General features: G+C 51.9%; 2 protein-coding genes across 4 annotated transcripts in view; one reads left to right on the top strand and one right to left on the bottom strand.

Moving 5' to 3' along the window:
- Window positions 1–27,988, top strand: part of CDH23 (cadherin related 23) — a 344,899-nt gene that overhangs the window by 280,520 nt on the left and 36,391 nt on the right. The window lies entirely within an intron of this gene.
- VSIR (V-set immunoregulatory receptor) lies at window positions 9–27,987 on the bottom strand. The gene is made up of 7 exons (XM_016162294.2): window positions 27,725–27,987; window positions 16,257–16,688; window positions 15,499–15,552; window positions 9,924–10,031; window positions 6,684–6,711; window positions 5,198–5,391; window positions 9–5,013 (listed from the first exon to the last, which is right to left on the bottom strand). Exons 1-7 carry the CDS (start codon window positions 27,807–27,809, stop codon window positions 4,976–4,978), a joined length of 939 nt encoding a protein of 312 aa, XP_016017780.1. The 5' UTR covers window positions 27,810–27,987; the 3' UTR covers window positions 9–4,975.

The raw sequence follows: 27,988 nt of genomic DNA, 5'->3' as shown, positions 1-27,988 counted from the left end.
CCCCTCCTCCTCCTCCTCCTCCCCACCCCCAGTCAATTTCCTGAGAGCAGGATATTCCTATGAACAGCCTAGACCAGCTCCACCCAGCTCTCACGCCTGTATCACCCAAGTTTGAAACAGCTGTGCTGCAAGGGGCATCCAGGCTAGCCCAGACTTGTCACACGTGATGTGCCACCCAGCCAGGGGAAGTCATTGTACAGCCTTGGCCCTCTAGCTAGCTGCAAGCCACAGGCAGGGAGGCCAGGCTTGGGGGAGGGGTCTAAGCGGCCTTCACAGAGGTCCCTGTAAGAGGAAGGGCTGGGATGAAGGAAGGACGGAAGGCAACTGGCAGGTCAGAAACTGAGCCCCGCTATAGAGGCACCTTGGCAGTGGGCAGGGGGATGGGGAGAGGGAGGGCCTGACTGGGCCTTTCTGCTGCACGAATCACAGCCAGCAGGTTCGGCAATCCCAAATAACCAGCCCTGGCTCCTCAGGCTGGTGAGGACCTTCAGAAGTCACCTGTCCAGGCAGAAGGACAAAAAATATGACCACTTCTGATACAGGACTCGCCAGCAATAGCCCCCACGAAAGTCTATAAGCTGGAAACACAGCTCTTGGCAGCTCACCTCATATCGTTAGGGCCAAGGGCTCTTCTGTTTATTAAACTTGGACTCTGCTGCTATTTGGGAAGCCTGCTTCCCTTGGCTCAAGCTCAGGAAACCCCACCCTGGCCCCTTCCCTACGCTGCTCACCAAGTAGACCAGCCTTCTTTGTCCCAGTACAATTAAATTCAGACCCTTCCCTTAGCCTTGCTTTTGAAGGATGTTCTGCAGCTGCTCAAATGCCGCACGTGCAACTGGTTTGGTTCCTCCAAAAGACCTCAGTTCCTCTCCAGTTGGTTGAGAATTTCTCCCTTCCCCATCTCCTGTTGCAAGCAAATGTGGTGCAAGGGCCGCCATGCCTACCAGGATCGCCAGGCAGAAAGGAGAGTGGCAACACTGGTGTAGGAAAAGCGGAGCCGTGGGGATGTGGGCACGGCTTCATCTCCCAGGGCCTTGGTCTACACTGTAAGCAAGTCCAAGTCCTGGCCGCTAATGCCATTCAGTTTACTGCAGAGGAAGGGGCACAGGCGAGGAGCAGCAGCAGGAGACCGAGGCTTCGGTCCCAGTTCCTTATTTACTTGTGGTGACAAAACACAAACCTTTTGAAACTTCGGTTTCCCACTGCATTAAATGAGCCTCCCAGGGTTTTCTGGTGGGGGAGGGGAAAATCAAAGAAGTAATAACATGTGAAAGTGTTTTGGGAAGCGCAGAGTATTAAAATGGAAACGGCGACGATGTGGTACACACGCCGCCCTTCTCTATCTTGTGCCAAAGGCAGGCATTGCGAGCCTATGTCAGCACTTTCTCATTAAGCTACATTGATACTTCAGAATCCCTCTCAACATACATTCCAGGAAGCCATGCCAACAGATCAGAACTGAAAAACAAAATGAAACCTCTTCCCGCTGGCCTGCACAAGCTGAGGGCATTATGGCGGTTGAGGAGCTCCCACCAGGCCCGGATGAAGCTGCTAGGAAACTAGCGGTAGCCCCGCCAATGGTGAGCAACCCAGAGAACCTGGTGCAGCCCATCACCCAGTGCCTATACTTCAGGTGTCAGCTCTGTAACTGAGTTCAAAGAACAGGCTGTTATTGGACCCCCACCCTCCTGGAACTCACACCCTAACCCTAACCCACAGCATCCGTGCAGGAAAGGCAGGCAACAGTGCAATACAGAAACAATGGAGTACCTAGACAGTGCCCTCCGTGGGCTAGGACGGATGCTCAGCTGGGCTGTTAGTGTCAGCTTCTCAAGAGGCCTTTGTACCCAGCATCCTGGCTGACAACCCCAGTTCCTCTTTCTGCTCATTGCCATTCCCTTTGGGTTCCCCGAGCAAATCTTAGCTCAGCCCCAGCACAATCAGGCCAGCCCTGGAGTGCTTTAGGAAGTCCTATTCTAAAAAGAAGAGGCCACAGTGCCCATGATTGGGTAGAGGGTGACAGGACCTCTGCGGTCCCCAGCCTCACCATGTCCTCCTCAGTCTCCCTGTCACAGACCGGTCACTAAAGAAGGCAGTGTATCAGCCCCTCTGCCCCAGGCTGCTGCGTATAGGCGTGAGCTCTGGCCAGGTGAGAGTAAGGGCAGCCCCAGGGCTGGTCTTTTGAAAAGCAGGTCCTGTTGTTCCTATACACTTACCCCAATGTGTACCACAGACCCCCTGGCAGGGCCAGCCTGACCGGTAGCAGCATCTCCAGTAGCCTCTGTGGCACGTTTTCAGAAAGTGTCAATTCCATTCCCTTGGAGGGAACAGAGGTAGGAGGTCTTTATTAAATGTGAATGTTGGGAAAGGGGTTACAGGCCCCATAATTGTTGATACACCTCTTAACAATGACTTAGTACCTAAAAACACAGATTTCCTTCCCCGGGCTTCAAGACAGTGTCATGATCCATGAGCCTCCGGCCTCAATCTTACCCTGCCCAGCAGCCAGCTTCCTAGAGGCTCTGGGCTGCTCCCAGCCCTCTTCGAGGCAGGCACCTTGTTCCCACCCCACTACTTTGTTTCATGCACCCCAGCCTACAGGTACTGAGCCAGGGGCCATAGGAACCAGCTGCCAGGGCTGACATCCGCAGAAGTACCACTGCCCCAGGGGTAAGCACAGAGGACTGTTCCCATGCCCGCCCCTCTCCAGAGAGCAGCAGCAGGAAGGGAGCCGGGGGTGGGGCGTGTTGTCATGGATGAAGATGGAGCCTGGAGCTCAGAGTAAATTTCACTGAAAACAGGAAACCACGTTTACTTATAAGGGTCCAGAGAAGAAGGGCTCCAGATCATGCAGGAGGAAGCAAGGGAGGAAGTGTGGTGGCTTTCTGCTCTGGGGCCTCCTCCCTCCCTCCACACAGCAGCAGCCTGCCTGGGGTCTCAGTTCTTAGAAGTTGTCTCTGCCTCGAGGTCAGAAGCTGAGGGCTAGGCCAGGCCAGCCTCCCCATAAGACAGGAACATTCTTTCTGAGCTGGGGAGCAGGGAGTCTGGTCTGTGGGCTTGTCCTGCTCTAGAGGTAGCCTGGCCCTGCCTTGACCAGGTGCCAACCTGCCCATCCCTGCCCCACGTGCCCCCAAAGGTGTGAGAACAGCACCCTCTTTCTGTGGCAACTGGCACTAAGTGTTCATGGTAGCAGATGGAATAGAAGAGAGGACCCCCCAGGAACAAAGCAGGAGCCTGGGCTTAGGTGTTCTGGCCACCGGAGGGGTCAGTGCAGTCTCATGGCCCATGCCCACCCTCTCCTCAAGGCCCCCAGGCACAGCAGGACACCCACATTGGCCTATGCCCTTGGGCCTGACAAAGGAGCTTTGGAAGCAATGCCGTGTATCCAGGGGGCTCCCTGGTTCCAGCCACAGGTCTAGGGGCTCACTGCAGCTGGAGAGCCTAGAGCTACTCCTTTCTTCTAGCCTCACTCCCATGCCCCCAGCTCCAGTCAACCAGGCAGGCTTTCCCCATCTGCTGGGCCCTTATCCTGACCTGAAGTCCTAGTTCTTGGCACCTGGGCACAGCAGAGCCAGTGAAGGCTGGGGGGCAGATGAATGCCCAGCTAAAGCTATACCCTTCACAGTGCCCAGGGCTCCCACCCAGCTCAAACTCCCACCTGGCCCTCTTAAACCCCACCTTCTCTGTTTCCACCTCAGAGAGTACAGAGACCCCTCCCCCACAACTCTTCATGCTTTAAAGCCTTTTAATAGAAATTCCACAAAGGATTGCCCTTGTTTATGTGTATAAGAACAAACCTGGCCATGCCCTGAAGCAGGAGATGGGAACAGACGGTGCAGAGCAGAGTAGACACAAACCCTTCTAAGGACATGTCCTGCTCCTCCCACCTGACAGGTCACTCTGTGGTGAAGACGGCAGATTGGATGGAACAGAAGACCAAGGGCAGGGAGGGCTCCATAGGCCCCAGGCAACTCAGAAGCAGAGTAGGGATTTAAACCCAGCTATTATAATCCATCCACAGAGCTGCTGCTGTTGCCCTTGTAGCTTTTAATAGCACCCCCTCTTCACACTCAAAAGTGTCACAGTTTGGACAATACATTATGCTGTCACCCTCTCTTGACCACGCTGAGCAGTGGAGGAGGGCGATGGGGAAGGCAGAGGAAGTGGAGCCCTCTCCACTCACCTTCCCAGCATGCCCCTGGGCTCTCCTTCACCCCTGTGGGTACCGAAACATCTGGCCCAATCTCCATTGCCCAAGCGCCACTTGGCTCACAATGGCCTTGGTGCCCCAGTGTGTACTTCCTATTTGGGAGCCTCTGTCCAGTGAACTCTCGGGTCCAGAGTGCAGGGAGTGGGAGCTCCAGATTTACTGAACCTGTTGACAGCTCCTAGGAGAGGTGCTGGTAGGAGGCTGCTGGGGAAGGCTCACATGGCCGCAGGCAGGCAGGCCGGCCCAGACCCACAGCCCCATGGTTATAAAGAGTGAGTCTGAAGATGAGTAGCCTTGGGCAAGATGGGGGAGCTGGTCCACTACAGTGGGGAGGACTCTCTCCACATCTAGTCTTGTGTCTCATTTTTGGAAGGGTGGCACTGGAGGCAGGGGGGTTCTGCCCAGTATCCATCTTGTCCCATCTGTACTGTCAAGTCCCAAGGAAAGAGGCTGCCACAGCTGGAAATTCTGGGGCTTCTAGGATGTAGGTAATTTGGCATCTGTAGCTGGTGAATTTCGGGTCCTGGGATCCCAGCACCCACCATCCTTGAGACAGGTTGAGTGATCCAACACCTTCTTCTTTCTACCCTGTAGCATCCAGAGGGGTTGAGAATCTGGCCATCACAAGTAACTTTCAAAGAGTCTGGGCTCAGAGCACGAGAGAGGAAGCCAGGACCGAGGTCAAGGGACCACTCAGAGGATCAGCCTGGCTCAAATGCACATGCCCCAGGCCCAGCCACAGCTGCCCACTGGTCCCCAGCTGGACTAGATGGTCTCACAGTTTGGGGAATCAGGGACGGGGTCTGCAAAAGAAAAGAGACACAGAGTGAAGGGGTGGGGGTCTCCTCTGCCTTCACCCTCTAGCCCCACACCAGGAGGCTGTGAGGACTCCCCAGGGAGGGTAGGGAGTGAGGCTGATACCCTGCAGGCCAAGGAGAAGTCATGACCTCTCAGGCCGTTGTGCTGAGAGGGTTGAGAAGCACTCACCTAGTGATGGAAAGAAGACATCCCCTAGGCCTGGTGGAGACAGAGGAGTGCTGGGCTCAGAGAGCAGATGCCGTCCAGACTCAGAAGGCTGCCGCTGAGCCACATAGGACAGTGGGAGCCTGGGCTTGGCCTCCGGCATCCCCTGGGAAGGTGGAGAGCCCTCAAAGCCAGGGTTTTCAATTCCTTGAGCATTGCTGCCAGAGAATCAGAACCAAAGGTCATCTGTGCGGCCTGGGGTTTGGGCCCTCTGCCCTCTCCTCCTGCCCTACTTCTCTCTTCCCTCCCACTCCAGGCCTCGGCAGCCTCCCCCAGCAGGAAGGGAGGAGACAGAGCCAGAGAGAAAAGGCCATGGGCCGCACTGTCCCACCTGCCCTGAGCTGAGGGCATCTGACTGCCACTCTGCCCTATGGCCTGACCATCTGCCCTGGGCCCTGCTAGCAAGCCCAGGATCAGAAGCGCTTCCAGGGGAATAGCCTAAGGAATCCGGGGACAAGTTTCTCTTTGGTCAGTAGAGTCAATGGCATTAGGATTGAATATCCCCATAGCTAGTCTTGAGCTGAAGGGAGGGGTTCTCTTTTCTTCCCCTCTTCCCTCTTGGGAGTAGGACAACCCCTAAGACTCCTCCAACTCTGAGATGCTAGCAGGACTTCCTTTGACCTGTCTTGAAAATCATCCCTTCCAAACACCCAGAGGAGCTCTGAGTTTGGTGTCGCAGCTACCAGTGGCTCGTTCTTGAGCACACCCTCCAGGCCAGGCTCCATGCCAGCTTCCCGACCAGGGTGCACCAGCACACACTCCCCTATCTTCCCCAACCCCGACCTGCTGCCCCACTCTTAGCCCAGTCAGCCTCTGCCTTTGTGGCCTACAGTAGCCTGACAGCGTTCTCCTTGGAGTGCCCTGTAGGGAGGGAGGAGCCACAGATCAAGGTGTGCTGGCTTCCTTTGCATGTTTCAGTTTCTGCCCATCTCAGCTGCTTCCTCCCCATCCCCCACCTCAGCCTACTGACCGCTAAGGTTCAAAGGTGGGTACATGACTTATCCAAGTAGCCTCAGAGCTCAGCCTGCTGGGTGAAGGGTAGCAGGGAGAACAGCCGACTGGCTGGCACAGATCGTAGGCCTCGGTGGCAGATGCTTTTCTAACCAGCTGTGCTAGGCAGCTAAACAGGGGCCCTACTGCACAGAAATATTGCCATCCTGACAGCTGGCCCAGGGAGGAGCAGGGAGTACCAGGGAAGCCATGTCTTTGTTCTGACCCCTGTCAAGTTACAACCAATTACCAGGGAAGAGCAGGGAAAGGATCCTGGTAAAGGGGAAGAGTCAGTCTGTCCTGGCTAAAAGTTACTTCTTCTCCTCCTGAATTAACTCCAGCTACATTCTGGGTGTAGACATTGCCCTACACAACCACAAGCCCAGGGAGGCAAGCTTTGAGATGGGGGGCGGGGGGCAGCTGCGGGAAGTTTTCTCAGAAGGGTCTTCATGGGCCTTACCTGTCCATCCGCACCAGCTCCTGGGCACCTAGGGACAGACAGAGAAGCTTACTACAAAGGGAAGGCTTCCCCAGACAACATCCCTGCCCTGGCTGGCAGATGCCCTTGGGGGAAGTCAGGGGGCCCACGCAGGGTCATGCTCAGCCCTGGAACCCATTGCTGTTCATTCTGGAGACCCATTCACAGTCCTCTCTGCATGTTTACCCAGCAGATGAGGCCTCAGTGAGCAGCCCATTTTGAGCAGTGACAAATGAAACTCAGGCTGCATTTTACAACTGTATACAACACTTGTCACCTGGAGACCACAGTGCTTTTTCCTAGGGCTTGACTTAGGCGATGTTAGACTTTCAGAATTTAAATACCAACCAAAGGCCTTGCTCCTGAATTTGTTGTTTCCTGTTTGGACATTTGCCATGGTCTAGTCTTTAGCCATGATTTGCCGGGTAGGAGTGTTGTAAGGTCATTTCCTAATTAGAGGGTTCCTGGGCCTCTCTGTACCATCCTCCACATTGCGTAATAGGGTGGCTTCAGAAGTGTTATCTCTCTTACAGGAATCTTAGGGGGCCTGAGACCCTATCACTTCTCAGCCATTCCACCACTTTCTTCTCCTCGTCCGAGAGGCTGCCGCCCTGCCCCATTCTTGAGATCCCCACCCCCCTCAAACTGGACACCAACCAAATCCAGTGGCCCCAACTTCCCTCTTTCTTGCAGCTCCCCCATGTACTCCCACAGATCCTTCTCGTTTTTTAAGAGCTTCTCTGTCGATTACTATGGGGAAACAGATGTGGGGGAGGGGCACGGCCCCAGAACATATGGGGAAGTTGCACAAAAGTTCTTGAAATCTCTCTGGTGTTGGAATCATGGCTACTGTTTACCGGGGACTCCGGTGCGTCAGGCTTTGCGCGGGTGCTCTACGGTCCCCCCGCTCATCTCCACCCCTTGCGTAAAGATTGGTGGTCCCACCTTGGAGCTGGAGAAGCCAGTCTCTGTCTCGTGCTGCACAGGTTTCCACACCCACTGGCCTCTGCACCGAACTTCCTTCCTCAGTGCTCTCACCTCTTTCTCTTTCTTTTTTCCTGAGCGGGGCTCAGTCCAGAGCATGCCCTCGGTACTGGGCTCCGGGCCACTTGGCCTCTGTCCTATGACCAGATTCCTGGCATTTCTCAGGTGATTCCTGTTCCCTTAATTCCAGCAACTGCTTCTCTAGAGTCTAGATGAAGAAAAATGACCAAAATCTCCGTTCCCTCTCTATTTCATACCTGATTTCTCTAGTGGTATCCCCTCTGGCATTTCTTGTCTGTCTCTAAATACTAAACTCATACAATTCATTTTGCCTATTTTTTTTTTTGAGGGGATGAGGGAACTGGCCTCAAAAATACTTTTATTAGAAGATAAATTATTCCTTTCTGTTACTGCATATTGAATGTGGGGGTAAGATACTATGAGGTAGCCCCATCACAGGAACGGGGTTCATTTACAGAGTTTCAGAGGATATTCTCAACATTGGTCACAGCACAGCCCGTCAGCCCACTGCACCCGCCTGCTCCCTTTCAGTCTGGTTCTTCAGCATCCAGCTCATCCGTCCCTTCCTCTGGGAAGCCCGCACACTGAAGGTATCCCAGTGCATGGAGTAATCCTGGGGGCTGACTCCAAAATCCCCATGTCATTAAGACACCCCCACAGTGTTCTGGCCTGATTTTTCTTCCTCCAGCCTGGGACATGGGCAAGAGCCTTAGATCAACTTCTGGGGACCCTGTGAGAAAGGCTGTGAGGCAACAAAAGCAGGAACAACACTCTCTCCACTCCCCCACCCCTGCACCCCTGCAGCCCAAAATTTGTTTTCTACTTCCTATTCCCTTGATGGAGGCAGCACTGTCTTCTGGAGTAAGGGACAGAAACCACTCTCGATCTGGGAGCCAAGCCTAGCTAAGCCCTTCTCATCCCTTCCCCCCACTTCCATTGAAATGCTGCCTGGATGAGCAAGAGCCGATGGCGGCTCTGTAGCAATTTCTCTTCCTGGTTGAGCCCCTAGGTTCCTCTTTCTGCCGCAACCCTTTTACCTGCCCCCACCCCACCCCTAATCAAGATGTTTTTTGTAGGTAGAGTGTGGTGAGTTTTGTGAGAGGAATGTAGATGTCCTGAGACTAATGGAGAGGTGGCCACAGCCCCTGAGTGACCGACTGTGGAGCTCCAGATTGGGCCTGCAGGAGACCATGTGTGAACCAAAAGGCCTCTGGGGACAGAGCAGTGCTCCCTCGGTTACCTTCTGCAGCTGGCAGAAGGGAAGAGGCAGGGGAAGAAGCAATGCAAGGGCCAGAGGCAGAGCACTCAGACTGGCCAAGTCCTATGGTGGGGTCAGAAGAAGGGCACAGGGCACTGTCACCTGAAAAGGACTGTGCAAAGGTGTCTGTACCCTGACTTGAAACCTGGCTCCACCACTTATCATTGCGCAGCTCCTTAAGTGTATTATTTAATCTCTGTGCCTCAGTTTGCTCAGCTGTTAAATGGGGACAATGGTAGGACCAAACTTTTAGAGTCATTATGAGGAGTAAGTGAGAGAATGTATGGAACAAGTTTGGCATGGTTCCTGGCACAGCCACCTTGTGAGTGAGGGGTTATTGATGACACTCTTGCTGATGAGTGTTTTTATTATATGGTGGGAAAAAATTTATATATTCTCTGGGGGGAAAAAAACGTGAGTTGAAAGCTTTGAGTTCGAGTTCCAGCTCTGCCATTTACGAAGTTAAATAACTTTGGGTTAGTTATTTAACCCTGTAGATCTTAAATTTCTCAGCTGTAAAAGGAAAGAGTTAAACTAAGTTATTTCCAAGATCTCTCCCCATTCTGATAATCCAAAGGTCATTTTTGTACCAATAATTGCTATGCTAATAACAAAACAAGCCAACCTGTACATTAAAACAGGTCTCCAAAGGACCTCGAGTGGCAGCAATTTTATAAATCAATTTTAACTGCTCTCTGTGATTACTCGTTCATCAATGGATATTTATCGAGTGACAAGCCAGCACTGCTTGGGGCTTGTGGGCACTCAGGCCTCCAAAATGGCATGCCTGGGTCCCCTGCTCTCTCTGCCGTGAGCCCAGCTCCTTGCTGGAATTGCTCCCATCTCTGGAATAGAGAAGACTGTGCCTGCCTCTTGCCTTTGCTAATTCCACGGGCCAGCTGGCAGCTGAGGTAGGTCATTTACACCCCCACCCATCCCAGGAGGGCAAGCATACTCACGGCGGTTGGAGGCCACCTGCCTTTGCTTATAGACCAGGAGCAGGATGAGGGGAAGGCAGAGGATGCCCACAATGCAGGCGCCTGTAGCCAAGGCGGCAGCCGTGATGTCTGAAAAGGAAGAGAGGCAGCCAAGGTGAGGCCCTATTCCCACTGTTCCTCCGGAAGGGAAACAGAAGCCCAAAGAGGGAAGGCCAGGCAGCAGTGGGACCCACATTTACCCAAGCCTCACAGCCAGACACCCACTGACCTTCAGAGGCATGGAAGGTCTAGGGACCCCCTTTAAAAGAAAGCCCCATGCCTCCTCCCCATGTACCCAGAGCATACAGAAATGAGGCCAGGCACTTATAGCTGATGGTCGTCATCCAGCCCACTGGGGACAGCTCGGCTGCCCTGGGCGACAGATTGTCCCCTGAGAAGGGAGAGCAGGCCCTTCACAGACCTCATGCCACAGAGTTCAAGGTCAAAAGGAGCCCACGTAATGCAAAACTTTTGGAAATAGTGGTGATAGTTGCACAACCTGTGAGCATAATTAATGCTGCTAAGTCTTGTACAGTTAAAGATGGTTAAAATGGAAAAATAAGTGAATGAAAAGCCCCACACATCTTCTAAAAAACTCCTTAGCGCCACAGCAGAGCCTCTAAAAGTGATCTTGTACATACGAGTCACGGGGCGAGAACTAGAGAAATTTGAATCTTGTCCAACACTTAAAAATGTTAAACTTTCTAAATTACAAAAAAAAAAAATGTATAAGTTAAAAAATATATTTCAAAGTTTCCTCCTCCTCCTCTACCCGGGCCCCCTCCAAAGAGATAATCGGTGTCCGCAGTTTTCTTGTGCGTGGTCTGGATACGTCCCCTGCATATACAGTATGTATGTGATATGCTTTTCATGTGACAATGCTTTTCCCGCTAAGCATAGCTTGGACTTTCTCTGCATCGGCGCAGAGATCTATCTCGTTCTGCCCAGGGCTTTATCATGGGGCTCCCCCGAAATTTATTGAAAACAGTTCCCTATTGGTGGACATGTAAGTTGCTTCCATATTTCAACATAACTGATGATGTAGCGGTGAACTCGTTGTGTATGCACTTCTGCTCACCCAGGGAAGTACATCTGTACATAAACTCCTAGCAGCTGAAGGTGCTGAGCAAAAAAGTATGTGCATTTTCTTTTCATCTATTGCTAAATTGCCCTCCCAAAAGGTTAGCGTGAGAGTCTTGCTTTATTTCAATCCAGTCTGCTGACTCTAGGAGTTTATCTGGGAACAGATGCAAACTCAGAACCACAACCATCGTAAATGCATTTCCTTCCCAATTTTAGCCTTTCTCAAAAGATGGGCTAGGATTTCTTCTCACAGTGTCAATTTGGCCCTAGGGAGCTTAGGAAAGGTGGATGGGCTGTGGTCTCAGTGTTGCCTTTGCTCTACTCATTTGGAATAAGGGCTGTTTTTGTCTCATTGCATTGCTAAACAACCTGATGTTGTAAACAAGCTTTCAGGGGGGTGGTTCACACCGCAGCAAAGAACAAACTGTCTTTAGGCACTTTACAAGTACCCACTGGTGCAGGAACAGTCACTATGCTAATTAGAAAGCAAGTTCAACCACACATTAAAGCAGGCTCCCTGGCAGAATTTAGTAAGGCTGCATTTTGACGTGGAATATTGAAAGTAAAAACATTCTGTAATTCAGACATTCAAGTATTTCTAAACCCTGTCACAGGACCTTATTGTGGGTACTATCAGAGAAGCCGATCGCAAAGGGTTCTTTTCTAGTCATCAAAGCCCGTCTCTGGGCTGAAACTAAGCAACTTTTGATGAGGTTAGTCAGGTGCTCACTAATTCTGGCTCCCTGTTGGCCCGACCTCCCCACCCCCACTCCTGTCCCCAGGCAAAAACCGCCCATCTGCATCTCCTCTAGAGGATCAGGACTTTGTTTCCTTACAATCTGGGCTAAGAGTTAAGGCTGGAAGGGGGATTTGGGAACAGCTCTGTGGACCCAATGCCATCTGAATCCTTAGGCTCCTCTGCAGATCCCAGCCTCACTACAGCTTTCCACCCCTCCCCACGGGCATAGCCAGTAGTACCTAGCGGGTGAGGGGTCATGCCGGTAGCCATCCAGAGCCAGGTTCATCCTGGGAAGGTGCTCAGGGATTGGCAGAGGCAGCTGCCAGGCCAGCATCCAGGACTGTGCCAGGCCCTTAGCAGAGTGGGATGGGATAGGCCAGCCTACTCAGTGGATTTTTTGTTCCAGGCCTGCCAGTAGTACCCTGTGGGTATATATGGAAGAGAGAGTTTGGCTGGGCTGCCTGGCCCCCCAGAGAAGGGGCTAGATAAAAAGCAAACCAAAACATTCTGTGTTGCTGGGTTAGGGAGGTTGCTTCAAGGGGAGGGGAAATGGGCTGCCTAGCCCACTTCCCTGGACTCAGTGATGAAAAACCACAGCCCCTCAGCACTCAGGACTCCCGGGGCACCAACTTCCTCAGTCTTATTCCTCTCTTGTCACCTCCCCCAACCTCAGAATGACTTGGGCTTTCAGATGAACTCAGAGATCGGCTACCCTCCTAATTTCCAAAGATAACATTAGGAGACTGGGGTGCTCTTAGAGGAGGAAAAATCAAAGAGCTTCTTGGCTGGAAGCGTCATTAGCTGATAAGTACCAAAGCACCTGTCTTAGAGCAAGGACTAGAATCTTTCCAAAGGTAAGTGGCAGTGAAGGGCAGGACCCAGCAGCCAGCTCTGAGGCCCACTGAGCATCTGAGTCACCAGGCAAATATTTCTAAATCATTAGAAAATAGAGTATGTGTCCACTGTCTTCTTGCCGTCCCACCTTGGCACAAGGGAATGGATAAGTTTACTTGGGAAACCAGGCCTAGAGATCTGCATTAGAAGTAATACTAGCCAGCACTTAATTCGGCACTTATTCTGTGCCAGACATGGTTCTTAGCACTTAACATATAGAACTTCATTTTAGCTTCATAACAACCTGGGAAGTAAGTACAATTATAATCATTTCTGTTTTTTAGATGAGGAAACTAAGGCACAGAGTGGTTAAGCAACTTGGCTGATTTCAAGGTCTGTATTCTTAACCACTTTACCACACTGCCATTCACTAGAGTGAACTCAACATTTTAAATTGAGGTTCATGTAAAATATGGACTTTTAACTTTGCTTAAAAATTTAGTGGCCCTGACAACCCTGAACTCCCCTCCTGCACTTATAGACTGGTAGCTGGGTGCTAGCCACAGTCTCCACCCCTCCCTACTACCTTATTCACCAGCTCCCTGACCCTGGGGGCATTTGAGTTTTTGATCCCTCTATCAGCTCTTTGAGAAAACACTGACTTGTTCCCATCAGTAGGAAGGGGCACATTCTCTCCCGTTTCTCAGTGTACTCATGATACCTAGAGAATGGGCATGCTTTCCAAAACCCCCACACACCACCCAAAATGATAGCTGTGTTTCTTCTTATCTGAGACGACACCCACCATAGTGCCAAGACCCCGCCTCAGCTATAGTCTCCAGACCTCCAGAACCAAAAAAGTGGAAGGAGATTGGAAGGGGACTCCAGAAGTCATTGAAGCTATCCCCCTGCCCGCAATAGCTGGGACAGAAGCAAACATGTCCCTTTGGCCCTTAGGGAGCCAATTCATTGTTGACAGTAGCTCAGGGAAACGGCCCCGAGTGAGGCTGCACATCCCCGTGAACTGGAGAGGAAGGAAATGTTAAAACCTGAGAGCAAAGATGCCTAGCAAAGGAAGCCTGACCTACTTTTGGCAGTCAAGTTCAAGGTTCTCACCCTTGAGCTCTTATCAACCAGACTCCATAAATTTCCCAGGTGACTTCTGTTCCCTGAATTCCAACAGCTGCTTCTCTAGAGTCTAGATGAAGAGAAATGAACCAAATCTCCATCCCCTTTCAATTTTGTACCTGCTTCCTCTAGCACTGTCTACTCTGGCATCTCTTGCCTCTGTCCCTAAGACTAATACAACTAATTTTCAGAAAACCAATGTTAACAGAGGGGAGGGCAGCCCAGCACTCAGGTGGGGTTTGCACACTGAGAATCAGGCACTCTGGCATCTCGGCTCTGGGTCCAAGACACTAAGAGATGGTTGCTTCACCTGCCTGAATCTCACTTTTCTTACCTATGAAATGAAGGCCGTGGCGGAAGTCTCTAAGTGAGTTCTGCAGGAGGGAGAAGTCGGACTGGGGGAGTTGCTCACAGTGGAAGGAGCAGTGGGGAAGTGAACACTCATGTGCACACCCAGGTGCAGCTCACCCTGGCCTGTACACAGGCGCACACATGTGCACAAAGTTGTGAGACCGCTACGTGGGAAAGCAGGAGATGCTCAGAGGCCCCTCTCCACGCTCACCAGGGAGTCGCTGGTAGAGGAAGTGAGGATGGCAGTGGCTTGGTGACATGTGACGTGAGCTCTGTGGTGCACTGGGACGGGGGCTTGAACCAAAGAGTTTTAGTTCCATGTGGGTCTGGCTTAGACCAAGATGTGTGTTCTAATTTTGTTCCTGGCTAGTCTGCTGGTTGGTTCAAGAAAAAATAGTCTGAGTAGAAAGTCACAGCAGCCCTTGAGTTGAGGTTTGGCTGGGGCTGTAGCTGAGCTGCTCCCTTTCCTGGCTCAGTCTTTGATCGTGTGCTCCTGGAGGGCAGGGAGGAAGTCTGCACTTGTGTATCTCCAGAGCCTGGGCAGAGGCTAGTCCACACTAGATGCTCAATAATTACTGATAAATAGAAGGCTGTAGAAGCCAAAGCCTATTGTCTCAGAAGAGTAGGGGTGCTCCAAAGACAGCTCCCCTTTGCCTGACATCCCCAAGCTGCTGGGCATTCTCTCTTGGCCTCTGAGTGCCCGGGTGCCCCTTAGAGCAGTGCTCCCTTCCCCCTCTCTAGGCAAACACCAGGGGACTGACTGCCACCCACTGCATGTCCCCTCAAGCTGAGAGAAGGCGAAGCGAGCACAACCCCAGCTGTGCTACCCTTGTTGGCTGTGTGAATTTGGGCAAGTTAAGTCACCTCTCTGAACTTCCGTTTTCCATGTATGTAAAATGAAGATGGTGATATCTGCTTCACAGGGTTTTTATGAGAATTCACTGAGATACCAGCACTCGGAAGGACTTAGCACAGGGTCTGGGACAGAGTAGGAGCTCCAGGAAAGGTAGTTCTGTTCTCTTCTTCAGCCTCTCCCTCCCCCCATGCACAGAACAAGGAAAATTTAAGTCAAATCCAAGTCAAGAGGACCTCCCACATCCCTCCAATTTTCCCATGAGGCAGAGGGCTAGTGGAGAGGAGGGGAGCCCGCTGAAAATAAGCTCAGCAGCCTGTGGCACCCAGTACCTGTCATGGGGCACTTGGCAAAAGGTCACTGCTGGGGTACAGCTCCTCCCAGGGAGCCCACAGCAGGGACTCTGGGAAGCTGTTCTCTCAGGCTTTGGGTCTTAGAAAGGAAGTGAGCTTCTGAGGGCTGCAGCCCAATGGCTCAGGTGCAGGAGGAAGCAAAAGGGAGGGCAGCAGCAGAGGAGGAGGACAAAGGAGAATAGAGAACCCAGAAGGGGCAAGAGGCTGGTTCCTTACTTTCACTCTCCTTGGTGGAGGGTGGATACGCAATGCACTTAGATGTTTCATTGCCTGTGGGCGCAAAGAGAAGGGTGGTTAGGTAGATGTCAGGTCTAGGAGACCAGAGAGGCTCATCCAGGCCCTCTTGCCCCTCTCCTGTCACAGCTCTTTATGCTACTGTTCACTTAGCAGCGTTGGTCCAGGAGAAACCTACACAACACAACACACACACACGTACGCACACACGCTCGCATGCACTCACTCTCACCGCACAGCCTGGCATGCCCTGCCCATCCTCATGCCACCCTAGGAGCATGAGGATACCTGCCCATGCCCACACTTCTGTCCAGTCCACCTCCCCTTGCACTCTTACCTAGACAAGCACACACATACATGTTCCTCAACAGCCAGCCATTCGCCAACTCACACCCCAGGTCACATTTCACGGTCATGATGTTGTCAGGAGCAGTCATACTCCTAGCCCAGGTTCATATACCATCTCCCATTAAAAAGTCCCACTGTCACAAACCAAACCATGTATACCCTTCCCCTCTAGCATACCCAGCTGACCAAAGAGGCCCACACACAGCTCCACACGCCACAGCCACCTCATCTCACACATATAGCATCACATACTCTTCAACACAGTGTCACACACAATCACACCACCATATACACAGCACCACACCCCCACAGTCACACTGTCCTCTCTGCTTACCCTTACAGACAGGCACAACCCACCACCCCCGAGGCTATCCCATACGGGAAATCCTCACCTCTCTGCACCTGCAGCTCTATGGCACCGTGGACCCTCTGCTCCCAGTGGTGGTGCCTGATCTCCACCACAAGGCAGCAGTAGAGGCCGCTGTCCGACGGGGTTAGGTTGAGCATGATGATGGAAAAGTTGCCATGGTGGTCAGAGATTGACTCCAGTCCGTGTTGCCGGGCCCTATCCTCGTTGGTGTTGGCAGTCTGGTGGCTACCATGATGTAAGCGAAGGTCCTGGGACGTGACGTTGCGGATAGGCCGGTGGTCCAAGCAGGCCTGCATCTCGCCCCGTGAGCTGCGGTACCACGTCTTGTAGAAGGTCACATCATGCTGCCCTTTGGCCACGGGGCCCAAGATTCTGCAGGTGAGGGTGACGTTCTGCCCCTCAGGACACACGTATAAGGAATACGGTATGGCGACCTTGAAGGCTGCCACCAGACCTGCTCAGAGAGATGAGAACTTGTCACCTACCTGAGCCAGTGCTACTCCCAGTGCCTGCAGAGTGGGGAAGAACCTTGGCCTGGGGCTCGAAAGATGTGGGTTTCCTAGCCACAGGCCCCAGGCAACACAGCTGACCTCCCAGAGCTTTCATTTGCTCATGAACCCAGCTCCAGCTCCATCCCAGACTTTGTGGGAGGAGCAATGAGAGCTTCCCCAGCTGGGGGATCCCCCCACCGCAGGGAGGTTGGACAAGGAATAGGAGGAACTCCGGGCAGGCAGCAAACTGAGCACAGCCTGGCCCCAGCTCCCATCCCTACTCCCCCACCACTGCAGGAACTGTGGCTCTGCCCTTGGCTGGCCCCTGGCACTTCCAGCGTCCATGCCCAGTGCTGTCACGTGAGAGGCAGGATAGGCACCATCAAGGCTATTTCACAACAGCAGCCCTTTGTCCTAGACCACCCTTCTGGGGGTCATCAGTAGTACCTTTGGCCCTTCCCACTTCTGAGGCTGATATGCCTTTCTACCTCATCAGTGAGCACTAACGGAGCTCCTGTGTACGCCAGGTGCTACATGTCACTTGGATGCTGAACACATGTCCCCCTCTTGGCAGCTTACAACCAACCTAGCTGGGCAGACAAGGCCTGCATTCATGACAAAGTAACCCCATAGGCTAAAGGACTAACTGGTGCCAACCTCAAGGCACTTGGAGACGCACATAGCCTTCCCGGGGATGGCCAGGAGACTCCTTAAAGGAGGGAGGTCCTCTTGGGTTGGCAGATAGATAGGGTTTTAGCACATAGAGAGGCTGCCCTGGGCCAGGTGGTGGGAAAACAAGAAAACCCATGGTGTCTCGGGAGCAGGGACTGGGAACACATAAGAGGCCATCTCATCCATGCATCTGCCTGCCACCCAGTCTTCTAAAAATAGTTTCTAGTTCATTTTGTTTTCATTAAGCCAATGGAGCAAACCCTAGTCCTCTCTACCCTACCCCAACCTTAAGGTTAACTGTGTTGGCCCCTAAAAGCACTGGTTTTTTAAAGCAATGCCAAGGCCGGAGTCCTGGCTCCTCTAGCTGTGTGAGCCAAGTATGCAATGAGAAAAATATTAGCTACAACACAGAGTTGTGAAAGGACTGAAGGATGGAAAGATGAGAACACAAGATGTGAGCTCTAATGCCCTCTGCAGACATAGGAAGGATAGCTATGATTATTATATGTTAGTAGTAGTTTAATTTTAATTGGCATCTCGGGAGCTGAAGTAGATCAGGCAGACAGGGAAGGAAAGTTTCGAAATATGTACAGAATCCAAATGGGTATGTCCTTTTCATTGCCATTGCCTGAACCCAAGAAAATACTTCCTCCTCCAGACGCCTCTCTCCTACCTGTAGAGACCATGGGACCCGCCTGGAGATCTGAAAGCCTTGCCAAATCAAGAGCGAGGCAGCCTGGTACAGTTTTGGAATTGGACTCGCCTGCACTGGAGTCCAGTAGCTATGAGTTACTTAAACTTTGAGCCTCAGACTCCTCACTGTAAAACAGAAATGAAATATCTACCTGCTGGAGTTGAGGCAAAGATTACAAATAATTTATATGAAGTACTCTGAAAGTGCCTTGCTAGGAGTTGGTGCTTGATACACGGGAGCTATACCAGTCTCTAAGTCATTTCAGCAATTGAAGAAACAGTTCCTGTGAGTGAAAAGTAGTTCTTTCTGCACAATAGAATGGATAAGCCAGCTTCGAAGTCTTTCTCACTAAGGAGTGAATGATAACGTAGGATCCAATCTTGGAATACCTGTGTATGTATAGCAGAATGTGGGGAAGCAGCAAAGCCATGGCCTCAAAGAATATGTCTGCAAGGGTGGAGTTTTAGGCCCAAGAGATAAGGAAGACAGACACATTGACAGAGCGTCCCAGTCACTCCATCCACATGTGAGAGGGAGGGAGCTATGTCTGAGAGCTCCAGATTTATGGAAAGTCATTTGCCAAAGTGAGCAGAGATTTCAGAACTTCTTTGGAAAGATGCTGGTCTCCTTTTGAAGCACAAATATAGAGTCCCAGAAAGGGAAAGTAGTTTATCTGAAGTTCCAGAGGGGCTTCAGGTAAAATAGGATCTGGTTAGAAGAAGAAGAAATAGCATGTATTCTGTGCCATGCTAAGTGCTTTATGGGCATGTCTAATTACCCCTATAAGCCAGGTGTTTTCCTTCTCTTTCACTAATGAGAAACTGAGGTATAGAGACATTAAGTAACTCATTGAAGGTCACGCAGCAAATAAGTGCAAGAGCCAGAATTAAACTCAGGCAATTAGACACTACATTGGGAAAAAGTTCAGAAACTAGTAGCCCACAGGGCACATTGAGGCTTCAGACATATTCTATTTGGCCCTTAAAGTATTTTATACTTTTTTTGAAATTTCTAACACTTAAAAAGGAATTTGACATGAAAATTCTGACTCAGCTTCTCTTTGAAAGTCAGAAGATTATTACAAAATTAGCTTTCCTACGAGTCAGTCATCAGCTGGAGCTGAGTAACAGCTTCCTATCTGGATGGAGCACTGGTGTTTCAGTTTGTCGCAGTCCCCGCTACTCCCTAATGTTTCCACCTGCCCAGCTTTACTCTCTCACCATATTTCCTTGGCCCCATGAACACTTGACTTTGTGATCTGTGAGTGTGGCTCCTTGCACTAGCCAGGGAGGGACTCTACTTCCCAAGCCTATCGCCTACAGAGGTAATCCTCAATGATCCACTCAAGGTCCCCAGTGGCAGCCTGGCAGAGCAGGGACTAACCACGTCTCCTCTGACAGCCAACCCATTGCTCTTTACCCTCTTGGCACACCTGGTAGAAGAGAAGGCCCAGTGACCCAGTTTTTCCCCTGACTCTGTCCCTGCCAGCCTGGACTATCCCTCGTAGATGTGGCCTCAGAACTATGGCTGTGCCAGTAAATGGAGATAGCAAGTGCTAGGCAAAGAATCCTCCCAGGTGCTCTCAGGAAGAACAAAATCCCACCCACAGAGCAGACCCTGTGGTTATCTCTGCTCTGTGATCTCTGCTCTGTGCTCCCCGTTTCCTGTAGGCTACATGGCAGCTCCCACTAGCGCCTCTCCCAATTGGTGCCTCATGTTCCCTTTTCCCAGCATCGCCTCCAGCCCCAGAGCTACCCCCAGGCTGGGGACCGAGTCTAGATCCCTCAGCATTTGCAGGCGCACACACACCTTGGGGGCTCTCGGGAGGCAGGGTGGCGGGGAACAGGTAGAGGTAGAGGTGGAAGCAAGAAGCAGGGCACAAAGCTGAGCCAGGTGGGGACTGCCAAGGGAACAGAGACATGGATGGGGTAGGGCTGAAATGTAGGCAAGGTGGGGCTAGCTTGTGGTGGGGGGCGGGGGACAGGGTCCAAGCAATGGTGTGAACGACTGCAGAATTGCCCAGACAGCAGAGCGGAGGGGCTTTTCAGCCCTAGAGGGGATTTCCTTGAAAACTCACAGGAGGACACACAGGGAACTGGGGTTCAGAGATAATGAGAGGAGGGGTGTTGCTCAATCCCCAACCCCTCATACACCCCAGAAGGACATCTTCTTTTAGAAAAAGGAGAAGCTAGGATTCAAGTTTAGCGGTGGGGAAGTGTGTTCAGTTTTAGCAAAAGGGCTAGATGGGTGTGGGCCAAGTGTCCACAGGGTTTTGTCCTAGGAAGAGAGAAAACATCCATTGTGTCAAATTCAAGCCAGATCAAGGTCCGGGGCAGCCTGACCTTGGAAGGACGTTCAAGGGCAAGGTGTTGGGGAAAATAGTTCACATGCCCCACACCATCCACAGCTGTGCATGCACACATGTTATTGGGGAATATATATACACACATATATATGTGTGTATATATATACATATGTATATATATGTGCATATATATGTATACACACACACATACATACATATATGTGTGTGTGCGTGTGTGTGTACATATATATACACATATAGAGAGAGCTTGGCTGGAATTATAATTAATTGGTGGGAGGATGTTGCTTATTGTCAGGAGCAGATCCTTTTGGACACCTGGGTCATTGTCAGAGCCTGGGGAGAATGGGTGGGGAGGAAGGCCCCTGGCTCCAGGGTGGCGGAGAACGTGTCAGACAGGAAAATGAGCCTGAGCTTGTCCCCAGGCAGGAACCATCCAGTTACTGTGTTCTTGGGGCCCAGTCCCCCACCCACCACAGAGTAAGGAGGCAGAACCTCTTAGAGGAAAAATACTGTGAACCTGGAAAATTCCAGATCTCAGGATAAAAACCTTGGTCTGGGCAGTCATATTCCTGGGCCCCTGTCCCCACTTAGCCAGCCCTCATCCTTCTCTGGGCCTCCCTTTCTTCATCTCATCTTAAGAAGATTCCCCAAGTCCCTAAGCCCCCTCCAGCTCTGAAACCTGCGACGGAGGGAAGGGCTGTCTTTCCTCAGGGCAGAGGAAGGAGGCAAGAAATGCGCCACAAAGATAATCACAGGTGTTTTCGAGCACCCCATGTATTAGGACTTCCTGAGCACTTTATACTCATCTCATTTAGTTCTCATAACACCCTCCGACGTAGGTATTATTGTCTCCATTTGAAAGTAAGGAAATGGACTCAGAGGAATCAAGCAACTGGCACAAGGCAACACAGCCCTATGAGGCTGTCCTGAGACCCACACTTTGGACATGCTGAACTACAGACAGGAAGAGCCCCCCATCCCTCCAGAGGGCGGGGCTGACACCTCATCCTCCAGCTACTTAAGAGAGTGAATTGACCTCGAATTGACTCTGCTCTCCACACAGCCTTGCCTCAGGCCCAAACTGAAAACATCATTTTTGCATTCCACAGATATTTACCAAGGCCCTAACACGAGCCAGGCCCACGGCAGAGAGGCCGTGGGAGTACGGAGTTCCAAAAGGGACAACGGCTCAGAATTTAGTCGTACTACTGCCACTTTCTAGCTGTGGAACCCTCAGCCACAGGTGGGCTCCGCCTCTGATAAAAGCTTCCGTTCCAGTACAGGAGAGAGGAGCTCTTGTCTGGCTTCATCTCAGGATGCTAGTTTTCGTGACCTTCACCTCTTTCCACTCAACAGGCGCCTCGCAATGAAACCCCGTAGGCGTGCACGGGATGGGTGTGTGTGGGTGTGGGCAGGTGTGTGTATTTTCCCTGACGGGGCATAAGCTTAGCTCACAGTTGCCAAGGCAACGCCCTAGCCTTTGGAGGTGGGTCCTTAGCTTGATTAGTCAGGCAGGAGGCCCCACCCAAACAGCTGAACTCTGTCCAGCTGCTAGGAGTTATAAGTAAACAGTTAACTGATCGCATGCTGTTGCCTGCTTTGTAAAAAATGCAGACGGCCAGGACCTCGCCCTCAGAGGGGACCCCAAACATACATGGACCTGGTCTCCAACTTCCTGCCAGGCAGGCCCTGTCCCCCAGGACGGTCCATGAAGGGTATAGGGAAAGGCGAGGCTCCATCCTTATCAAGATGCAGAGCACAAAGGGAAATAGAGGCAAGGACCAATCAAGACTGAGTCTGCCAGCACTAAGCTCCAGGAAGTGCTCCAGCGGTGAGGGGCTGAGGGCCTAAAGCCAGTAGTAGGTCCACCCCTGGGGTTCTGGCCAGGGAGGACAAAGGGCATCTCAGATGTGTTTATTGATACCTGCCCCCGCAGGAAGTGTCCATTCACATCAGACCAACGAGTCCGGGAAGGGGAAGCCAGGCTCTATTGGAGGAAGCTGCACTTCCAGCACCTTGGGAAAGTATCCACGCATTTGGGGCTGGAGGCTAGAAGCCAGCAGGCCTCCCAAGGGAGGGTCTGGGCAGCTGGCCAGAGGCCCTGCCAGTGGATGCTTCACTGGATGACTCCTTCCCAGACTCCCCCAGGCTCTCCCCGAGGATGACTATGCAGCCCAGACCGCCAGCTCCAGCCAGCTAGTTTTAAGATCCTGTACTATGAAGACTTTCTAAGGTTCAGGTGCAAGTTTTTTTGTGCCCTACCTTCAGTGGTGGTAGTAGTAACTGGAACTCACTTCGTGCTGGGCTTCATTCTAATCACTTTTACATGGGTTGGCTTATTTAATCCTCCCTCTCTATGAGGTAGATATTGTTATCTTCATTTTACTGATGAAGAAACTAAAGCATAGAGAAGTTAAGTAACTTGCAGAGTTTCATGAAAAGTAAGTAATGGTGCCAGGATTTGAACCCACATAGTCTGGCTACCCTCTAGAGCAGGGGTTCCCAATCCCCGGGCCATAGACCAGTACTGGTCTGAGGCCTGTTAGGAAACGGGCCACACAGCAGGAGGTGAGTGGCAGGCAAGCAAGGGAAGCTTCATCTGTATTTGCAGCTACTCCCCAGCGCTAGCATCACTGCCTCAGCTCCCCCTTAGATCAACAGGCATTAGATTCTCATAGGAGCACTGGTCCCTTGTGCCGAAAAGGTTGAGGACCCCTGCTCTAGAGTGTAGAGGTGGCCAGGGACTGTCTAGGACCCTACCAACTTGCTACAGATAGACAGGGGCCTGGGCCCCTTCCAGTGAGGCTGCAAGCTCCCTCTCCCCCTGTGGTTATTTTGGTGGCTAATTGGCCCCAGCATAGGAGAGGACCCAGCTGGAGCCATTGTATTTATTTGGATGCTCTATTTGTTTGGGAGAACTCAGGCTGGAAGAAGCGCAGAGAGGCTCTCTGACCCTGCACTGGCTTCTAAGGATGGGAAACATTGCCCTCTTTCCCTTCCTCCAGGAGAGCTGAACTGTTGTCCCCTACCACCAGCTAATGCTCCTTACAGTGGTGAGTCTGCTTCTGTAATGATGGAAAGGAGCTGACACTATCTGCAACACAGGTAGTTTTACAGCATTAAATACATTGACTCACATAGAGAGAAAGTTAGTCTCTTTTCAATTCTTTCAGTCTCAGTTACATCAAAGAGAAAGTCCCAGTTTGATGCTAATATGTCTTCACAACATCGTTGTCATTTGTTAAGCTCCTTTTGTTTTTTTTTTTGTTTTGTTTTGCAAGGGGCAGCACATTTCAGGCTTGGAGCCTTCACCAGGCTATAGTTTCCAACTAGAATTTAGTACCCTTATTTGGTCTTCCTATTATGTACTTTAATGATTTTGTTCCATTTATGGCAAGTGATATAAAGTTTCCTTTAAAAATCTATTAAGTAGAAAAATGAGTAGATTTAAAGGAGAAATAAGTATATACGATGACAGGCAGACACTGCAGAAATCCCGAAGTTGACAAGCAAAGGACGGAAGCTCGGGAAACGCTATCACAGAACTCCCCGTCAGGAGGGAGAGGTCAGTCTGGCTGAGATCACATCACCCAGCCTGCCCACGGCTCACATCACGGGGGAGTGACCGCACAATGAGTGAGCTGCAAGGTCAGAACTTGACCCCAGGTCCCCGGGGCAATGAGATCTTATGTAGGAAGGTTAAAGGAACTGGGATTGCTTGATCAGTAGCAGAGCAGTTTCATTACGGAATCCCTGGGCATGATGGTGGCCACTATCTCTCTCTCTGGAGATGGACAGCCAAAGCAAATAGGCTGAATGTAAGGATCAGTTGTGAGAAAGACCCCATTGAGTCAAGCAAACCCTGGGCTCCACTTGCCTTGAAGTTGCAAAGTCCCCATCTCTGGAGAATTTTAGGAGGATCCACAGGCACCCCCACAGACATTTCAGGCTCTAAATGCCTATAGATGCTGTAGATAGCTAGGTCCAGCCTGTGCATCCTTCAGAATTCTAAAGAGTCCAGTCCCAGTGAAACCTTCCAGTGACTTCCCATGCTCTAGCTACTCTGCAGAGCTCTCTATAGGCAGCAAGGAGCTCAGATGCAGAGCCAGTAGCATATGGCCTCTGGAAGCCGAGAAACAGCATAATACTATAGAGCATTCACTGATCGCCAGACACTATGTTAAGTGTTTGTGCACTGACTTGGCATAGCAGACCTCTGAGGAAGGTGCTATCATCACCCCCATTTGAGAGATGAGGGAACTTGCTCAGAGATGCTGAATAACTTGCCCAGAGTCACAGAGCAGTAAATGGCCATCTTGGGATTTGAACCTAGATCTGACTGACTCCCAAAGCCAAAATATTAAGTAATGGAGCTGTACAGGAAGCCCTGGCATGCAGGGCACGCATTCCAGGTCCCTTGCTTTGCCACTCCCGCACAGGATGCTGTCCCAAAAGGTGTCGGGCATGCCTGTGCTGCTATGGGGTCCATAGGGTCCATAGGAAGCTGTATTGCTGATTTCTGGCTCACCCTCCCCTGTTGAGGCCAAACTGCTCCTGGATGAATAAAGTTGGTCTAAAACCTGGGGCCACAAGCTCAGTATGTGGAGTTTAGTCAGTGCTAGTTAGAGGGGTCACTACCAATAGGCCAGATGGGCACTGAGGGGCCCTTCCATCCATCTTTTCTCCCTCCCTCCTTCCCTTCTTTCTTCCCTTCCTTCCTTCCATCCTTCCTACTTTCTTTTTGGTCAGCTCCAGCCTAAGACCCTATGTGTGTATGCATATAGGGAGGTAGCGCTTCTCAGCAGTGTACCTCCCCACTCCACGCCCCCCCCCTCCCCGCCTCTCCCAGGGAGGTCAGGTCCCAGCAGGGAACCTTTGCCCTACTTGAGGAGAAACAGGAGTAACAACCCAGCTCAGAGAGGGGCTCCCTAGTATTGCTGGGTATCCCTGATATTGGGTAGATATCCCCTCACGGGCTGACCTTAATGCTGCTTCTCTCCACCCCAGGGCACCTGGGCAGAGGGTCGTGGATTTCCTAAGAGTTGACCATTGCTGCATCAGAGACTTGCGCCATTAGGTTACACAATATGGCCCTGCAGCCCTGTTTACCATAAAGGAGAAGGTGGGGTCTCCCCTCCCTCACTCCCAGTGCACCTCCATGTGCTAGTCCCAGAGTTTGGAACTCCTGGGTCACCCTATGAGGGCATGGCAAGGACAGTAACTTCCATAGGTCCTAGGAATGCCTATAGGGGAAGGAGAGGCTCAGCCACCCTTGAGGTCTGCTGGGTCCTGGCTCCACCCATGTCACGCTGAGCCAGACCCAAGAAAAGGGTATCTTCAATTTTTCCTGGGCTCTGGAGCACCATTTTCATCACCACCATTCTCCTGGGTACTGGCCCAACCACAAGAGTTAGAGAACAGACCTACACCAGACATCTCCATCTCTCCCTCCCAGACACAAAGGCTTTGACTTGAGCAATCCAGCCCAGGACAACCTAGCATCTTAGCTGGTTGGTGAGCAGGTTTTTCCAACTCACAGACCCTCCTGACCATGCCTGCAACCAGGCCTCCTCTCTGTTGTCTCTCTTTCACTGTATTAGGTAGTCAGGCAACTATTCCTTAGTATGCCCATATTACAGTTAAGAATACTGAGTCTCAGAGTAGTTCAAAACTGAAAGATTTTTCCTGATTCCTTTCCATAGAAAGCTGCTTCAAGCCCTAATTATCTCCCTGAGCTGGGCCCAAGAAGAGATGGAGCACCAAACTGTTTGAGTACCCAAGACCTCAGGGGGTTAAAGGCTCCTGGCTATGTAGACAATATGGAGTGAAGAGCTCCGAGGCTCTCTGCTACTGGCTGCTCTGCAAACTGGGTCCCTAGTTCTCTAGAACTCAGTTTCCCAAATTGGGGCTGCTGAATAGAAAGCAGCTCAGCCAGGGGAGGGCAAGAGAGGGGTAAAAAAATAGAAGGGCCTCCCAGGGTCACTTCGAGGGGATAGGTGGTGGTCCGTTGTGAGTAGGGTGCTGGCCTTCCTGCCTGCCACCATCTCCTGCTCCTATAGGAAGCCATTTCCTTAGTGCCAAGACTGCCCTCCGCCTTGGCTGTCACCCTGGGGAGCATCTAGGCCAGGGCTTAGGCAGCTGTCTGTGGGATGCAGGCTCCCTCTTCCTTATCAAAGGCCAAGGCCAACCTCCAAATATTAAGATATGCTACCTGCAGGCACCCATTTGTTTCTGAGGTGTTCTCCAGGTTCTCTCAGCCTCCTCCTCTGCCTTCTACCCTGTCCTTCTCTTCCTTCTCTTCTTCTGACCCACCCATCGGGTCCCCATGCCAAGCACCCCACCTCCCTCCTGCCTCCCTCTGACTCCCTGTATGACTCACATTCTCTGGGCCCTCCCCATAAAGTTTACTTCCATAGGCTGCTTGCTGGCCCCCTCTTCAGTTCTAGGCAAGCAAGAACCAGAAGTTAGGCTGTGGGTACTAGGACCCCTGCCCTTCCTCCCAGGAGTCCCTGTGTCATGGCCAGGATATCACGCTGCGGTGATAACAGTCTAGGCTTTGAAAGAAGAAAGTGGCACCTGCCTGTGTAGGGTTTCTGTGTTTGAGCTGAGGAAACTGAAGTCAGAAAGATGCCATAAGTTACCCAATGGACCCAGAAGGTACTCAAGGCCAAGCTAAGAAAGTGTCCCATATCCCCTCTCCCCGGCACCTCGCACCCCACACCAGTCCCTGAGCTGAGCTGCTCTGGGATGCCAGGAATCAGCTAACTATTCAACTCAGCCATCAGACCCTCAGGATAAGGACAAGACAGGCGCCCACATCTGGGTGTGGACCATTGCCCACCAATGTTGACCAGGAGTGTCATCAAGGGACAGGACACAGGTTGAAGAGTACTTTACCCCCTGCACCCTATGAGATCCTGGAACCCTGAGGCGGGAGGGGCAGGAAGATGCCACAGGTGTCAAAAGCCAGTGGCATCAACTAGAACACACTGGGGCTGTCCTCACCCTGTCCATCTCCTGTTCTGCCAAAGCTACTGGTGCCCTGGGCTCTCTGGGCGGGGAAGGGGCAGATAGGCAGCTGTTTGACCAGCCGTCAGCATAGATACGTGCCCACCGCCAGCCAGGGCACTTAGCATAGACACTGCTGCCCCCTGCCAAGTGGTCCCAGCGGCCTCCCTGCTGCGGAGTGGGGGTCACAGTAGGCTGGAGGGGTCTCCTAGGGTGTTCATCCAGCCTGTGACGCCCCCACCCCATCCGCTGTGTTCTCCCGGTGCTCTGCCCCAGGGTCCAGGCTCCCTTGACCTTACCTCGGGAGGCAATCAGGAAGACAGTGAGGAGCACAGGCCCCCAGCGCAGGCCGTTGTTGGCCTCCGGGACTGGGGGGACGCCCATTTTGCTGTCCAGCAGAAAGCCGTCTGGTGCAGCCCGATAGGAGCAGGGCTTCGGGACACGCACGGGAACTCCTGGTACGCAGAGAGTAGACAGACACCGCCAGCTAGGAAACCTCCCGCGGAGCGAGTGAAGTGAGTACAGAGCGAGCAAGTGAAAGCGGCTGGCGCCCGAGAGCCGCC

Source organism: Rousettus aegyptiacus, unplaced genomic scaffold (genome assembly GCF_014176215.1).
Source record: "Rousettus aegyptiacus isolate mRouAeg1 unplaced genomic scaffold, mRouAeg1.p scaffold_m13_p_6, whole genome shotgun sequence".
NCBI classification, from domain to species: domain Eukaryota; kingdom Metazoa; phylum Chordata; class Mammalia; order Chiroptera; family Pteropodidae; genus Rousettus; species Rousettus aegyptiacus.
The sequence above is the reverse complement of the archived record's forward strand: the minus strand, read 5'-3'. Positions and strand labels throughout refer to the sequence as shown.

Excerpts from the sequence above, each read along its gene's own strand:
- VSIR (XM_016162294.2), bottom strand. The coding sequence starts at position 27,809 with ATGGGCGTCCCCCCAGTCCCGGAGGCCAACAACGGCCTGCGCTGGGGG. Across the intron at positions 15,553-16,256 it reads AGAGCTGCAGGTGCAGAGAG|GCAATGAAACATCTAAGTGC; the intron begins GTGAGGATTTCC and ends TTGCGCCCACAG. Across the intron at positions 5,014-5,197 it reads TGTCTTCTTTCCATCACTAG|ACCCCGTCCCTGATTCCCCA; the intron begins GTGAGTGCTTCT and ends TTTCTTTTGCAG.